This window comes from Podarcis erhardii (genome assembly GCF_964252035.2).
Source record: "Podarcis erhardii genome assembly, chromosome: 13".
In the NCBI taxonomy this organism is placed as follows: domain Eukaryota; kingdom Metazoa; phylum Chordata; class Lepidosauria; order Squamata; family Lacertidae; genus Podarcis; species Podarcis erhardii.
In genome coordinates, this window is record NC_138502.1 from 36,058,041 (window position 1) to 36,074,827 (window position 16,787).

At 48.6% G+C, this 16,787-nt stretch overlaps 1 protein-coding gene and 1 long non-coding RNA gene across 3 annotated transcripts; both read right to left on the bottom strand.

Annotated features, from left to right (window-relative positions):
* SAXO3 (stabilizer of axonemal microtubules 3) lies at nucleotides 1-8,694 on the bottom strand. The gene is made up of 5 exons (XM_081838170.1): nucleotides 8,450-8,694; nucleotides 7,610-7,798; nucleotides 6,245-6,406; nucleotides 2,470-2,597; nucleotides 1-552 (listed from the first exon to the last, which is right to left on the bottom strand). Exons 1-5 carry the CDS (start codon nucleotides 8,603-8,605, stop codon nucleotides 198-200), a joined length of 990 nt encoding a protein of 329 aa, XP_081694296.1. The 5' UTR covers nucleotides 8,606-8,694; the 3' UTR covers nucleotides 1-197.
* Nucleotides 8,695-13,470: 4,776 nt separating this feature from the next.
* LOC309328280 lies at nucleotides 13,471-15,557 on the bottom strand. 2 transcript variants are annotated; one of them, XR_014150727.1, is made up of 2 exons: nucleotides 15,141-15,557; nucleotides 13,471-14,184 (listed from the first exon to the last, which is right to left on the bottom strand). It is a non-coding gene; the product is annotated as an uncharacterized lncRNA (long non-coding RNA). The 2 variants fall into 2 exon arrangements; XR_014150728.1 differs by having other exon boundaries at nucleotides 15,131-15,557.
* Between the last annotated feature and the right edge of the window lie 1,230 nt (nucleotides 15,558-16,787).

The following is a 16,787-nucleotide window of genomic DNA, read 5'->3' on the forward strand; positions in this document are numbered from 1 at the left end:
TTTTTGGACTGGACAATTTTTATTTCAAAGAAGAGTTCGCTTTTATTCATCCAAACTGCTGCCCATATGTACAGCGTTAACCATATCAATAGAGACTCTGTGGTCATCTCTGCAAAATGAACACAAATGCTAGATATGGTAGATTCTATAGGTTTGCTCTGCCTGATCCTTGCAAAATGCTCACTGCTCCTGGCCTCTCACACAGGCATGGGCTTGCCACTCCCGTAGCATTTATACTCTGTTTCGTACATGCGAGGAACGCACATGATCTCCACCACAGGCACCTGGCAGGAGACCGTGGGAGGCTTCTCCACCGGGCAAAAGCGGTCCCAGGTGCGCTTGTAGTCATGGGGAGGCTGGTAGGATTCTTGGGTCAGGGGAAGCAGACCGCGGTGGGGAACGGCAGGTATGTGTGGCCCCAGACGGGGCACTCGGGTTGCTTTGAGGAACACCTTGATGTCCCGCATTGGTTCAGGATCACGGATCACGGGGTATTCGCCACACCGCTGGAGCGAGAGAGCATCCTTCCTGGCATAGCCTTGTCGTTCCTTGCTGCAGGAGAGAGAGGAGGGAGGAGGGATCAAAATGCGTCCATTTTTCTGAAAGTGGGGTTAAACCAAGCAGTTTAAAGGAGAGAACACTGTCTGGAAGGGCTCCCTGTGTACACACTGCTACTCTTGGCACTGCAGAATATTATATTATTTGGGAATAACTTACCGTATTTTTCGCTCTATAAGACGCACTTCTCCCTCCTAAAAAGTAAGGGGAAATGTGTGTGCATCTTATGGAGCGAATGCAGGCTGCGCAGCAATCCCAGAAGCCAGAATAGCGAGAGGGAGCGCTGCACAGTGCTCCCTCTTGCTGTTCTAGCTTCTGGCTTAGCCACGTGAAGCCTCCGCAGGGCAGCGGGGAGTGGCTCTGTCCCTTCCCCCACCTCCCAGAAAAGCCCCCAAGAGCTGTGCTCCCTTTAAAGAGCGCACGGCTCTTGGCTGGCTTTTGCGGGAGGTGGGGAAAGGGACAGAGGGCAGCTTAGCCGCACACAGTCTCTTCCGGGCAGGGGAGCCTTCATCCCACTGCCCGGGAGAGGCTTCGGTGGCTATCCCAGAAGCGAGAACAGCAAGAGGCTATCCCAGAAGCCAGATTCCTCTTGCTCTTCTGGCTTCTGAGATTCAGAATATTTTTTTCTTGCTTTCCTCCTCCAAAAACTAGGTGCGTCTTGTGGTCTGGTGCGTCTTATAGAGCGAAAAATACGGTCCTTTTTCTTGATCCTGTGATACGCGATACTTTCTTTGCATGCCTGCACTCGGGTAGCACACAGTCGTTTTATCACTGGTATTTCATTAAAATCAGAAAAAAACTGATACCTATGGGACCGCCTCTCCTGCTACGTCCCATGGAGGACCTTACAGTCTTCAAACAAAAACATCTTGGAGGTTCCAGGCCACAGGGAGGTTTGGCTGGCCTCAACCAGAGCCAGGACTTTTTCGGCCGTGGCCCCAATCTGGTGGAACTCTCTGTCACAAGAGACTAGGGCCCTGCGGGACTTGACATCTTTCCGCAGGGCCTGCAAGACAGAACTGTTCCAACAGGCCTTTGGCCAAGGCACAGTCTGACCCCCTCCTTTGGCAATCCTCACAGAACTCTAGCCCAATGGCTGCCATTAATATGATTTTGAATTGATTTTAAAATGAATTGATTTTAGAATGCTGTGTTACTTTTATTGTTGTTAGCCGCTCTGAGCCTGGCTTCAGCTGGGGAGGGCGGGATATAAATAAAATTACTGTTATTGTTGTTGTTATTTTGACAGCAAAAGGGATACCATACATAAATTGGGCAACAGCCAACATCTGCCATAATCACAGATATCACAGAGTTGGAAGGGACCATGAGGATTTTCTAGTCCAACCCCCTGTGATGCAGGAAGATACAAGCTGTCCCTTACGGGGCTCGAACCTGCAGCCTTGCCATTATCAGCACAAACGCTCCAGCCAGCTAAGCTATCCAGCTGTCAAGGCACGTTAAGTATGGTTGTCAACCTAAAAAATACAAGTTCTGTGCCATTGTAAACAAGTTGTCTTAGCAGTAGCAAACAAGGGTCAAAGAGTGGAATGTGGGTTCAGAGACGAGACAATAAATAAATGAATAAATAAATGAAATAATATTTATGCCCCACCCATCTGGCTGGGTTTCCCCAGCCACTCATTAAAAACACGATTAAACATCAAACATTAAAAACTTCCCTAAATAGGGTTGCCTTCAGATGTCTTCCAAAAGTCAGATAGTTGTTTATTTCCTTGACATCTGGTGGGAGGGCGTTCCACAGGGAGGGCGCCACTACCAAGAAGGCCCTCTGCCTGGTTCCCTGTAACCTCACTTCTCGCAGTTGCACCCTAGAGGATTATGGGAAGGGAGTGTAGGCAGTGGCAGAGGTGTCTGGGGTGGGGAGAGAACCTTGGAAGTGCTACTTACTCAGTGAAGGGATGGAAGTCCCGGCTGGTGACAGAGATATAGGGGTCATTCAGCCGCAAAAGTGCCTTGTCCCGGATGTAGAAGGGTTTGCCTGCCATCTCTTCATTCCGTGTGCTGGCCACAATGGACTATGAAGAGCAAAGGAACAAAGCCACTGTTGTGCGTGGAAGTATTGAACTCCTCAGCCCACCATAGTGGACAACCCCAACCAAACCTGGCATTACCACGCAACATTCTTGAGTGCCACCCACAAAAGAGGATTGGTCATTCAAATTAGCTGAATTTACAGAATTGGCAAAATTAACTGCAGCAATTTCTCTTAAGGCATTATAAAATTTACGGCATGTAATGCCTTAAGAGAAAATATTATGAAAATGATTTACAGGTGGTACATGACCCTGGTCAAGCTTGCAAAAATTTATCATTTGCCCAACAACAAATGCTGGAAATGTAATACGACTGAAGGTACCTTCTACCACCTTTGGTGGACTTGCCCGAGGATTAAGGCCTTCTGGGAAATGATTTATAATGAAATTAAGAAGGTACTTAAATGTACTTTTCATAAGAAACCAGAGGCATTTCTCCTGGGCATGGTCGGCCAATTGGTGTCAAGGAAGGATAGAACGTTTTTTATGTACGCTGCTACAGCAGCAAGGATTCTCTTAGCAAAGTATTGGAAGACACAAGAACTACCCACGCTGGAAGAATGGCAAGCGAAGGTGATTGACTATATGGGACTGGCGGAGATGACTGGCAGAATCCGTGACCAAGAAAAAGAGACGGTGGAAGAAGATTGGAGGAAATTTAAAGTATATCTTAAGAACTGCTGCAAAATTAATGAGGGCTAAAATGTCAAGGGAAAGGAAATTATAGAATTACAGCTGTAACCGATTAAGTATGAGAATGAAATTAAAATAAGAAAATGTTATTATTTGATTGACCTGAGGAGTTGTTGGAAAAAAAGTTTTAAACAGGATGCAGAAAAGGGGAGGTAAGGGGAAGTCCGGGAAGCAAGGTTAATGGAAAAGAGGGTTTGAAATTATACATGTTTATATGTTTTTGTATGTTTTTCTGTGTGTGTTGTTTTGTTTATAATTTGTGTTGGAAAATCAATAAAAAATTATTATAAAAAAAAAATTAACTGCAGCAATAAGATATAAAACAAATCAGAAATTAAGGTCACAATGGGTATGGTTTGAAGAATATATGAGTAAACACTGCTCTAAAGATAGCATGCTGATATGTTTAGACTAAGCTTGTAAAGTTGATTGTATTTATATTATTATCTTATCTTATCTTATCTTATCTTATCTTATCTTATCTTATCTTATCTTATCTTATCTTATCTTATCTTATCTTATCTTATCTTATCTTATCTTATCTTATCTTATCTTATCTTATCTTTAATATATATTTTATTTTATTTTATTATTTATTATAAGGTATTTATATATTATTTACATGAATTGCAATGTAAGTAAGAACTTTAAAGGAATAAAGATGATGAGCACTGGTGGAGGGAAGTCACAAGGGTGTGTCACACCATCCACCTATTTTATGCATTTTTTCTTTACCTATATCTTCTTTCCTTTTTTGGGTTTGTTTGCTTGTAAGTATATGTATGTTACTGGTTTGTATGTATGTTAAATAAATAATAAAAAATATTTTTTAAAAAAACAACGTTCTTGAGTGCCTCCCAGGGCCCAACAATGACTGAGCCGCCATTTTAATTTCCCACAATGCCCCTGGAGCAATGCTGTCTCAAGGGCATTATACGGGAAAGGAAAGGGTGTAGCTCCTTGCAGCTGCCAAGTAAACCTGCCAGAATCAGGAGGGGACTCCCTCAGATCCTTGACCCCAGCCTTAGTTAAAGCTCTTGGGTCTCAAGCACATGACCTGCTTTCTTTGATTGGCAGGCCAGCAAAATAAAGAAGGATGTCAAAGAAAAGACCAGGCATGTTGGGGAAGGGATAGGGAAGGCCCAATGTGAGGCCCAATACCAAGATCAGAATCCCACCTCAAACTTGCTGCAGAGGCACCGAGGATAACCCAAATACAGTCCATACCTCGGGTTAAATTTGCTTCAAGTTGAGCGCGTTCGAGTTGCGCTCCGCGGCAACCCGGAAGTAACGGAGCGCGTTACTTCTGGGTTTCGCCGCTTGTGCATGTGCAGACGCTCAAAATGACGTCACACGCATGCGCAGAAGTGGCGAAAAGCGACGCGTGCGTGCGCAGACGTGGCGTCGCTAGATACGTTTACCTCTAGATGCGAACGGGGCTCTGGAATGGATCCCGTTCGTTTCTAGAGGTACCACTGTATAAGCAGTTAGGCCAGGGATAGAGAAGGAACTGCAAATGTTGTTGAACTACAACAGCTCCCATCACCTCTCACATCACTGACTGCATTGGCAGCGGCTGATGGGAGTTGGGGGTCCCACAATATCTAGAGGGACACAGGTTTTCCTTCCCACTAAAAGCAGACAGCACCAACCTTCCCCACACGCCAGGAAATAATGGATACTGATTGGTCCGATTCCATGGGTAGCAGGGAAAGATGTGCAAGCTTTTGTTGGAATCCATCTGTCTCAAGAGACAATGGAGTGCACCTCTGGGGGTGAAGCCAAATTGACCTCCCTGGGGCGCAAGCCTGGGCAGTGTGTATGGAGGTGAGGTCCTGGGCTGCCCAAATGACAAGACCCACCCGCCCCTGGCCTCACTAATGTGGTCCAAAGGACAGCAGAGCAAGACATTTGGCACCAGCTGGGCTGCAAGAGTTGCCGGAAGGAGGTGCACAACGTGTCTTAAGGACTCCACTCTGGATTTGTGTAGGATTTACTTTACTCCTGTTATGTACTGAGCTGAATCCTAGAACAATAGAATCCAGAATGCAGCAGTCTGATTGGTCTGCAGGAGCAGCCAATCAGGTTCCTGGATGAAGTGACTCAGCAACCTGATTGGCCTGCAGGAGCGGCCAATCAGGCTTCTGGAGGAAGTCAATCTGCAACCTGATTGGCCTACAGGAGAAGCCTGGAATTAGCCAATCACATGGGGCCCGTTGTGTAAATAATGTATATATAGCTAGATGTTTTGGGGAAAGATTCATTCATTGCTACTATGAGCTGAATAAATAGCATGAAATTCACACTCGACTCCGAGTATATTTCAACTCCTTAGCCTTTTCTACTCCTGAAGATATCCCACAAGGCAGCAGAGGTTTGGATCGGTTTTCCTTCTCCTAGATGGACCACCTTCCCAGTCTGACAAGTCCCATCTGCCTCTCAATTCCTTCTACAGATGGTGCAGAAACTACCTTCTTGACCGCTGGACCCACGATTGCTCACATCTGTTCAATCTGCCAGAGCCTGTCTTGGCATGCATGCTAAAGTCCCTAACTCACTGAGGCTTTGAGACCCATCAGCCAACCCTCACCTGGTTTAGCCGGCCAGTCAAAGGCATTCCTGGGGTGTGGCCACTGTCGTATACTGACAGCTTCTTGGAGCCACAGGTGAGAGCTGAGTGCAGGTGGGGACCAAAGGTGAACAAACCACCCCAGAAGTAGCACGACATGTCCCCCACCAAAGGCACTACCCCCTCCCCTAACACCCTAAATATATATGCAAGCAATTGTTTGTAAGGTATGCAAAACCAAGCATCCTTTAGGTAGAGATTGTCAACTGGTTAACCTGAAACAGAACACAAAGATGTCTTGGTCAAAAGGAAGAAGATGTCCAGCATAGGGGGGATGTCCTCTCCCTGCTTCAGAAACACCAGATACCTTGGATGGTCCATCCAGGTGATGGTCAGCCAAGCCAAATGGCTGAGGCCCAGCATGGAAAGTGGGCTCTTGTGGGAGACTGGGCCAGCCAGGGTAGCGTTCCCTCGTCTCGCTCTTCTGGTTGCCCATGGTCAGCGGGAACCTCCATGCTCTCAGCTGCAGCTGTCAGGGAGAAGAGCAGAAACAGGGGTACAGAGAAGAAGGGGTTGGGGGAACGGTCACTGCACAAGGACACCCTCTCGTGCAAATGTTTCCTCATTTGCCTCGGGGAGTTTGCCTCCTCCAGCCTGGTGTTTTCAAACAGAGCCATGGAGGAAAGATGATTTGTCTTGCCATCACCTTGTCACTTGAGGGCCTTTGTTCTTCCCCTTGAACAGGGGCTTCTGGGAAACTATTTGCAGAATCCTCATCCCCCCCCATCCCGTTCTCCTGCCTGGACTGCAATTGCAGAGTAAGGGGTGATGATTTTTTTTTGGGGGGGGGGGTTAAGTGTGTGTGTCACCCACTGCCTTTAACTTTACTGGGCATGCATGCGAATACTTCTGTACCCATTTGCATACATCTTTAAATTAAAATAAAGGAACCCTAGAAAAGCATACAAGAGCAGATGCTTCTAATCTTAATATTATCATGTTTCATAATGAACAGAAAGGGGGGCTTGTGATTTTTCAGACCAAGTAGGCTGCAAGTAAATAAATAAAAATACTTAGCTAAAAGTAGAAATAATCAGAATATTTGAAACTGAAATGCTTGCTGAGGTCACTTGGGTGATGTTGTGACGCATTCTAGTGATGCAACTGGCAACCTGACTGAGCAATAGGCATGGCTTCTGTGAAGTGGCCAATTGCGGTGCAGGTAGCTCGGTCCTGCTCCCCCTAAATCCTGGCTATGCCAAGGCTCAATTGAACTTACTTCTGAGTAAGCTCACAGAGAACCAGGCTGTAATTTATAGGCTGGATTCATTCCACCCATTCCCCCCTCAGTAAAGCCACCAAGCCTAGGGAACTTCAATAACTGTCACTATTTGGGGGTGGGATTCAATCACAAATTCAGGTTGTACAGTTTAGTTGTTTGGAAACTCTTGTGCAACAAACCTGCTTCTGCAAAAGATTGGACTTTTTGCAAGAAGGAAAGTGACAGGGAAAAACACACTGGGAGTTCAAATAACACATGGGCTGGCACAACACCATCTGACCTCCCTGAAAGCAAATCATGACAAAAGCAGATTAAATTGCCAACTTTGTCTACTCCCCCTGCAAACAAATGTGGACAAATCCTCAATACACTGGTCATCTGGAGGTGCCCCTTGACCATTTGAGCTTCTATTCCCTTCCCAGATCTCAGAGCTTCCTGCTTGCCCCTTACCTTCTCTCTCAGATCTTTGTTGTAGAGGACGTCCCAGTGCGCATAGGCGACAGCGTAGCGGGGGTGAGCCAGGACTCCCCCGTGGGTTTTCGGGCCATAAGCGAGTTGTGAGGTGGTTGTCAAGCGTGGGATGACCTCATCTCGGAAGACTTTCTCAGATGCTGGGGGCAGCGGCTCATAGATCGTAGACTGGCGAAGAGCGAAGCGGGGGGGGGGGTGAGGGGGGGGAAAGAGCAGCAATGGGACAAACCATCAGGAAATGGGGAAATGGGTGCATGGATGAAAAACAGAACCAAGACTACCCCACCCCCCCGTAAGAACCATTTATTCCCACAGGAGTTCTAGTTCCAGGCAGCATTAGCCCACCTGCAGAGTACCTAGACAGGGGTCAGGAAACTTTTTCAGCAGGGGGCCGGTCCACTGTCCCTCAGACCTTGTGGGGGGCCGGACTGTATTTTGGAAAAAAAATATATGAATGAATTCCTATGCCCCACAAATAACCCAGAGATGCATTTTAAATAAAAGGGCACATTCTACTCATGGAAAACACACTGATTCCCCGACCGTCTGGAGGCCGGATTTAGAAGGCGATTGGGCCGGATCCGGCCCCCGGGCCTTAGTTTGCTTACCCATGACCTAGAGGCATAGCTGTCAACTTCCCCCTTTTCTTGCGATGAATCCTATTCGAAATAAGGGAATTTCCCGTAAAAAATGGAAAACGTTGACAGCTATGCCTTGAGGTAGCGGGAGGGGGTGTCAGTCCCCCGCTACAAACCACATCGCTTCCACTAATCCGAATTCCTCCAGCCATCCCCCTTAAAGTCACCAGCTTTGGCTTACTCGTGCATAGGGCGGCGGGAAGGGCAGTGGGGGGCTGTAGTTGAGCCCCACTCCGCTGCTGGTCAGCCTCCAGTCATGCCTGCGTCCCTGCCGGGGCACCAGCGTCGGGGAGTCCACCTCCCAGTCGAAGGGGAAGGCGGAGAAAGTGCCCGCCATGTCCGCCTCCGCTTTTGGGACATGGTTGCCGGGCGGCCGGGCAGAGGAGGAGGAGGCGGCGGCTGGTACCCTGGGCACCAGGAAAGGGGCGGGGCCCCTGGAACGTTAGCGACAAACGTCGCCATGGAGATGGAACGCTCGGCAGCCGGGCGTTCTAGCGCCCCCTTTGATCGAGCCCTGGATTCCATCCGGTCCGGTCCTAATGTGTCCCAGTGGGATGCTGGACCGCTGTGGAAGGGGAAGCCAGAGCTGCACCTGGATTTCCTGGGAGCCGGAAGGCCTGCTAAGGATCGTTGCTACTGAGTGCTAAAGGCCGTGGCTTAACGGGTGGGGTGCAATCTCTTGTTGTGTGCAGCCCACCCTATTCGTGTTTACTGAGGAGTAAGCCCCTACCCCGGTCCCTCAGCCCTTTCCACCTTGCTCCCAAGCAGTGGCGTAGCGTGGGGGGTGCAGGGGGGGCCGGCCGCACCGGGCGCAACATCTGGGGGTTAGGGTTAGGGGGCGCAAATCCACGGGTTAGGGGGCGCAAATTACTTGCCTTGCCCCGGGTGCTGACAACCCACGCTACGCCACTGCTCCCAAGTAAGCGTGCATCGGGACTGTAACTTCAGTCGGAGGTTGATGGTTCTTATCATCCTTCATTGCATGCACACAAATGGGAGCTGCAACATAATGTTGCAGAATGGCAGGGGCAGAGGACCTGTGCCCATTCCATTGGTGTTGGACGCCATCTCCCATCAGCCTCTACTAGGACATCTGGTCTCTTCCCGCCTCTGTTTTCTGTCTCCACACGCCCCACTGCCTTCCTCCCATGGCCACTGATCAAAGCAAGCAGTTACTGCAGTTCAAAGGCCTTTAGAAGACATTTTTATTGTTGCTTTTGTTAATATTATTATTGAAAGGTTATGCCCAGTCAAATTCGACTATGGGGTGTGGTGCTCATCTCCGCATTCAAGCCGAGGGAGCCGGTGTTTGTCCACAGACAGCTTTTCCGGGTCATGTGGCCAGCATGACTAAACCACTTGTGGCACATGGGACACCAAGAAGAGTACTAGAGCGCATGGAAACGCTGTTTACCTTCCTGCTGCAGGGGTACCTATTTATCTACTTGTGCTGGTATGGTTGGCAGAAGCTGGGACAAAGAGACAGGGGCTCACCCCATCACTCGGATTTGAACTACCGATCTTACGATCAGCAAACCTGTTGTTGTCGTTGTCGTTGTCGTTGTCGTTGTCGTCGTCATCACTATTTTCATTGGAGAAAAGTTGGAGGGTGTGACAGACCCTCTAAGTGTCCCTATTTTCCAGGGAGAGTCTCGGATTTAAAGAAGTCTTCCCTGTTTCCGATTTGATCCCAGAATGCCCCACCTTTCCTTAAAGGTAAAGGGACCCCTGGCCATTAGGTCCAGTCGTGGCCGACTCTGGAGTTGCGGCGCTCATCTCGCTTTATTGGCCGAGGGAGCTGGCATACAGCTTCCAGGTCATGTGGCCAGCCTGACTATGCCGCTTCTGGCGAACCAGAGCAGCACACAGAAACGCCATTTACCTTCCCGCCGGAGTGGTACCTATTTATCTACTTGCACTTTGATGTCCTTTCAAACTGCTAGGTGGGCAAGAGCAGGGACCGACCAACGGGAGCTCACCCCGTCGCGAGTATTCGAACCGCCGACCTTCTGATTGGAAAGCCCTAGGCTCTGTGGTTTAACCCACAGTGCCACCCGCGTCCCTTAGGATGTTTCTATTTCCATCAGTGAAATGCTAGAGGGTGTGGAGTTACGCATACCCCACCCCAAGCCAAGGAGATAAGTAACTATACAATCTTTAGAAGACATCTGAAGGCAGCCCTGTGTAGAGAAGTTTTAAAATGTTTAATGTTTTAATATACATATGTTGGAAGCTGCCCAGAGTGGATGGGGCAACCCAGTCAGATGGGCAGGGTATAAATAATAACGTTATTAATATTATTATTGGGACGTGGGTGGTGCTGTGGTCTAAACCACAGAGCCTAGGGCTTACCGATCAGAAGGCTGGCGGTTCAAATCCCTGCAATGGGGTGAGCTCCTGTTGCTCGGTCCCAGCTCCTGCCAACCTAGCAATTCGAAAGCACACCAAAGTGCAAGTAGATAAAGAGGTACCACTCCAGTGGGGAGGTAAACAGCGTTTCTGTGCACTGCTCTGGTTTCGCCAGAAGTGGCTTAGTCATGCTGGCCACATGACCCGGAAGCTGTCTGCGGATAAACGCTGGCTCCCTCGGCTTGAAAGCGAGATGAGCGTGCAACCCCAGAGTCGTCTGCAACTGAACTTAATGGTCAGGGGTCCCTTTATCTTTACCTTTACTATTATTATTAGGGAATAGGACTTCCCTATTCTCACTGGAGAAATGTTGGAGGGTATGTGGGCAGAGACCTTGATGAGTCAGCTCTTCCAACCTTCCCCAAGCCTTTTTGGCTCCCTGGGAGAGACGTCAGCAGGACATCATGCACCACTGATACTCTCATGTAGGCCTTCCAAGGGGCAGTGGGCAGAGACAGCCCTGCTCAGAGAAATTGGATAGGAGAAAGCTCTTTAACGCAACAAAAGAAGCAAGAACAATTTAAACAATGCGTCTGCTAGGGCTGCGAGAGACCCGTCTCAGGTATGGACGGCTTAAGAGAGCAGAGCCTCTTGCGTGGATCTTAAAAGCCAGGACACGTTCATTACAGGGAGGAAATGGTTTCTGGGGTAACCTGGTCCTAAGCCATTTCTTAGGGCTTCAAAGGTCATTGCTGGCACTGCTAAATGGAGCCCGGAAACAAACAGGCAATCAGTACAGATGGAATCAGTTCTGATCTTGAAGCGCCGGATAACAATCTGGCGTTTTGTACTAATTGAAGTTTCCGGGCTCTTTTCAAAGGGCAACCTTGCAATAAAGAACATTGCAGTTAATCCTTCCTAGAAATTAAAAAAAGGAGAACCTTTTGCAATTTTACAGTTGGGTGCTTTCTACAAATTGTGTGTTTTCCAGCTATCACAGGTGTGGCAGAGAACCTTGGTCCCTCCAGATATTGCTGAGCTGCAGGGGCCAGTGAAGGGAATATTTATATATTATATATTATATTTATAATATAACGTTGCAGGGTGGAGAGCTGAATTTCAGAATCCCATCTGCTCCATTCCATTTCCCCTTCCTCCCTGCTTTCCCCAGTGTGCTGTAGCAGTTGGAGCATCAGACTAGGACCTGGGAGTCCAGGGTTCTAATCCCCACTCAGCCATGAGGTTCACAGGGTGACCTTGGGCCAGTCACTGCCTCGCAGGGTTGCTGTGGGGATCAAATGAGGAGGGGGCGAAACCGTGAGCTCCTTGGAGAAAAAGGGTTGGATATGAATATAATCAATCCATAAATAGTCAGTGAACATGCAGGCTACTTGGAGGCAGGATTCCTTATGATGTTATTCTAGAGGGCTTTTGTACTTCTGCAAGCTGAGGGACTCCCCCAAGCCTGCTGATGCCCAAGGCTCGTGTGCGATCCTAAGGAGCACCCATCAACTGCAACCCACACCCCCAATAATAAAGACTTGCCATTTTACTTTCAGCCATCCGATGGCACTCAGGGTCAGTGCACACTTTCACTTTTGGAGTTCCAGGTGGGTGGGATGGATTTGGAGAGGGTGGGGTGCATTTTATTGGTTTATTTATTGAATTTATATACAGTGGTACCTCGGGTTAAGTACTTCATTCGTTCCAGAGGTCTGTTCTCAACCTGAAACTGTTCTTAACCTGAAGCACCACTTTAGCTAATGGGGCCTCCTGCTGCCGCTGCGCTGCACAATTTCTATTCTCATCCTGAAGCAGATTTCTTAACCCAAGGCAATATTTCTGGGTTAGCGGAGTCCGTAACCTGAAGCATATGTAACCCGAGGTACCACTGTACCGCCCTATATTCAGGGGTCTCCTGCATGTTCCTAGCAACCCTGAGAACCAGTGAGTGCCAACTTGAATTAAAATGGGGGGGGGAGCCCCGCCCCGCATAATTGATCACACAACACAGTACATGTGTGTCACGGCTAAAAATTGGCCGCTGTTTCTTTAATGCTAAAAGAACTAAGTCAGCATGAGTTAGCGACCTACAATGACTCATGCAACCTTTCACCAAATTGTACCTGTATATATAGAGTGTTCAATGATAGTGTTGGGTGTGGGTTGGTTGGTTGGATGGTAGAAACCTGGTTGCGTTTGGTGTGTATAAAGCTGTCGGTCGTGTTTGGAGAAGATGACTTTTAAGAATAAAAGCAGCAATACTCTGCAAAGTACTCTTTTTCAAAGACTCTTTTGTGCCAACTAAGGCCTGAGGACTAGGCAAAGGAGTAAAAAGGAGGTCAGAACCTTTTCTTTTTCAAACACTGACAATGTGTACTATTTTAATGGCAATGCCCATCAACTTTGGGGGCCCTTGGCCCCCTCAAATATGTTATTGGTGGGCAAAGACCCCCTTGGCCCCTAAGAGGTGGCTCCTGTGGTGTGATGTCACACAGGAAAAACGTGCCCTTTCGAAAAACTAGGCTTGGAATTGGGTAGGGGGAGCGAGCAGATAGGTGAGGAGGAATTGCTTGGGGCAAGAGGTGTTCTGGGAACAAGGAGGAGGAAATAGGTAGAACTTATTGAGGATGTGTGTGAAGGCCATCGTGGCAGCTTGGGACGGAGGCAGGGATATGGGGTTCATGATGCCTTGGGAATTCAGTGCTGCGTTGCTGGGGAAACAAGCCCCTCTTGAGATTTAATGCTCTCCAAAGGAGACTCGGGCGCAAATAGGTGTTAAGAAGCCATTTTTCTTAAAGACATGACCGTCTCCGACACGTCTCGATTCCCAATGGAAACATGACTCTGGAATCTGGCTACTGCCTGGCACAGATGGGGGGTGGGGTGGCCCCATGTGTTTATTTGTTTCAAAAGGGGAAAGGGAAGGCGATGTGGGCCCTTATCCCCCAAGGCCTGTGGCTAAGGCCTCCTAGGGTCGTCCACTGCCCCAGCAAAGCCTGTTATGATATCTCCTGCCCGCCATATTCCTCTGCATCTTGCTGCTGCGGTCGTATTTTGCAGACACACCCCGTGTCTATCCTGACAAAGCGCCAGGCAGCAGTCTTCTTGGAATCCATAGTGAAGGCCTTCACATAGGTCTGGGTCGTCTGGCACTCAGAGATCCAGTAGTTTCGATCCACTCCGCGGCAACCGCCCGCAGTTCCCTTTCTGGGTGTGCACTTGGTTTCGAAGAAGTACTGCCTCAGCCGGCCATGAGGCGTCTGAAACTCAGAGAGCAGCGTCACGTTCCTGCCACGGATGTCCACAGCTGTATGTTTGTCTGCCACCCAAACGCTCGTGCTGTCACACACGGCCAACGTCACCTCAGCAGCGTCCGACAAGGGTTGGGTGGTCGGCTCGCTTCTAGAAAGCGCAACACGGGGAGACAGGAACTCCTCGTCCCCGACTGGAGGAGCATGAGTGCCAAGGACGTCAGCGGCGTTGGGAAGCGGGGTGGCATGAGAGACGACGCAAAGCCATGCGGTGACCACAGTAATCAGCATGGCTTCCTCTATGATGGGGAACCTGTGCAGGAAGTGGGGAAAGGCAAGCCTGGGAAAATGCGTCCGCCAATAAAATGTCCCATCCACAACACAGGTTGCCAGCACATGGTTCCCCCCCCCCCAAAGGCCACATCAACCTCATGGATTTAGGGCAAATCCTAGCTTCCCTGCCCCCCCCCAATAATTTTCGTACTTTCGCAAACTTTGGAGCTCCCCTAAACCTGCCGATACCTCTTTTTTAAAAATTTCAAATTACATTTATATCTCACTTTTCCATCAAAGAGCTCAAGGTAATGTATACAGTGGTACCTTGGGTTAAGTACTTAATTCGTTCTGGAGGTCTGTTCTTAACCTGAAACTGTTCTTAACCTGAAGCACCACTTTAGCTAATGGGGCCTCCCTCTGCTGCTGCGCCACTGCTGCACGATTTCTGTTCTCATCCTGAAGCAAAGTTCTTAACCTGAGGTAATATTTCTGGGTTAGCAGAGTCTGTAACCTGAAGTGTATGTAACCTGAAGCATATGTAACCTGAGGTACCACTGTACATCGTTCTCTTCCCCTCCATCTTAACCAAGGGTGCCAACTTGGGGGATGGGCAGCCCCCCCAAATATTTTATGGGTGGGGAGGGAGACAAAGATATATTGGCCCCTAGGAATTGGCTCCTAACTTTCAACAACCCCGTGAGGTAGGTTAGGCTGAGAGATCGCGACTGTCCCAAGGTCACCCAGGGAACTTTATGGCTGAGCAGGGATTTGAAGCCCAGTCTCCCAGGCCCTAATCCAGCACTCCAGCAGTACTTCCTCCTGAACTTCACAAATAGAGGGAATGACAGTGCAGATTGTGTCCATCCCTCCACCTCTTATAAAAGTGATTTTCCCAACCTTTCTGCCAGACCCAGGGCCCAATTGTTAACAACAGCAACCTGCACCGCGGGAAATTTTCTTCTTAATTTTGTAATTTTTTTTACCTTTACCTACCGGGATCTGTTCTCTCCTCTACTTCTTGATTCACTCTTCTTTCCTCTCCCTTTCTTGCTCTTTCACTCTCTCCCTTTTCTGTTCTGATGACATTTGCAGTGCTGCCGTTGCAGACCACCGTAAGTCAACAGAGCTCTCTCTTTTTTGACTACAGCAAACAAGAGGTCAAAGTACCCGGATATGGTGTCTTTTAGGACTTTGTTCCTCTGTGGCCAACTAGAATCTGCTGAAGAGAATATTTGGGTAGTTTCATGCATTCCTTAGGGCCAGGGGCCTGAAGTTATTTGGCTGCACTAAACTAGAATCTGACAGAATTTATTAGATATACAGTGGTACCTCAGGTTAAGTACTTAATTCGTTCCGGAGGTCTCTTCTTAACCTGAAGCACCACTTTAGCTAATGGGGCCTCCCGCTGCTGCTGTGCCGCCGGAGCCTGATTTCTGTTCTCATCCTGAAGCGAAGTTTTTAACCTGAAGCACTATTTCTGGGTTAGTGGAGTCTGTAACCTGAAGCGTATGTAACTTGAAGCATATGTAACCTGTATACAGTCATCCCTTGGTTTTCGAACAGCTTAGTTCTTGAATGTTTTGGCTCCCGAACGCCGCAAACCCAGAAGAGACTGTTCCACTTTGCAAACTATTTTTGGAAGCTGAGCGTCCGATGGGGCTTCCGCAGCTTCCGATTGGCTGCAGGAGTTTCCTGTAGCCAATCTGAAGCCACGCTTTGGTTTCCAAACGTTTTGGAAGTCGAACAGACTTCTGGAACGGATTCTGTTCAACTTCCAAGGTACGACTGTATAGAGACACTTGCCTCTGTCGAATCACAGCTTGGGCATTTCATGGAGATTACAGCTGGGGAGGGTGGCGGGTATTGCAGGCATGCGTGTGGTGCCCACAGTGGTTTCTCTGGTTTGCTAATGTGCCCACAGGTCTAAAACAGTTGGGGAACATTGCCCAAAGGCAGTCCACCTCTTCATAAGGACCTGCAACTCCACAGCAAGCCATCAGGTGGCGCTGAGGGCCAAAGGACACTTTCCCCTTCCAAAGTTTGAAGCCGCAGAAGTGGAGGACTATAGCATGGGTAGGCAACCTAAGGCCCAGGGGCCGGATCCAGCCCAATCGCCTTCTAAATCCGGCCCGCGGACGGTCTGGGAATCAGTGTGTTTTTACATGAGTAAAATGTGTCCTTTATTCAAAATGCATCTCTGGGTTATTTGTGGGGCCTACCTGGTGTTTTTACATGAGTAGAATGTGCGCTTTTATTTAAAATGCATCTCTGGGTTCTCTCTGGGGCATAGGAATTTGTTCATTTTTTTTTCTTTTTCCCAAAATATAGTCCTGCCTCCCACAAGGTCTGAGGGACAGTGGACCGGCCCCCTGCTGAAGAAGTTTACTGACCCCTGGACGATAGTGTGGATGTGCAAAATGCAGCTTGTGGAGATAACACACCACACATTTAAAGGCTCCCCACCTGAAAAGAATACCAGTAACTGTATAGTGGTACCTCGGGTTACATACGCTTCAGGTTATAGACTCCGCTAACCCAGAAATAGTACCTCGGGTTAAGAACTTTGCTTCAGGATAAGAACAGAAATCGCGCAGCGGCGGCAGTGGGAGGCCCCATTAGCTAAAGTGGTGCTTCAGATTA

Coding starts and splice junctions, on each gene's coding strand:
- SAXO3 (XM_081838170.1), bottom strand. CDS start 8,605: ATGGCGGGCACTTTCTCCGCCTTCCCCTTCGACTGGGAGGTGGACTCC. Junction 7,799..8,449: donor TCCCGCCGCCCTATGCACGA/GTAAGCCAAAGC, acceptor GCTCTTCGCCAG/TCTACGATCTATGAGCCGCT. Junction 2,598..6,244: donor ACCTGGATGGACCATCCAAG/GTATCTGGTGTT, acceptor TGCTCTTCATAG/TCCATTGTGGCCAGCACACG.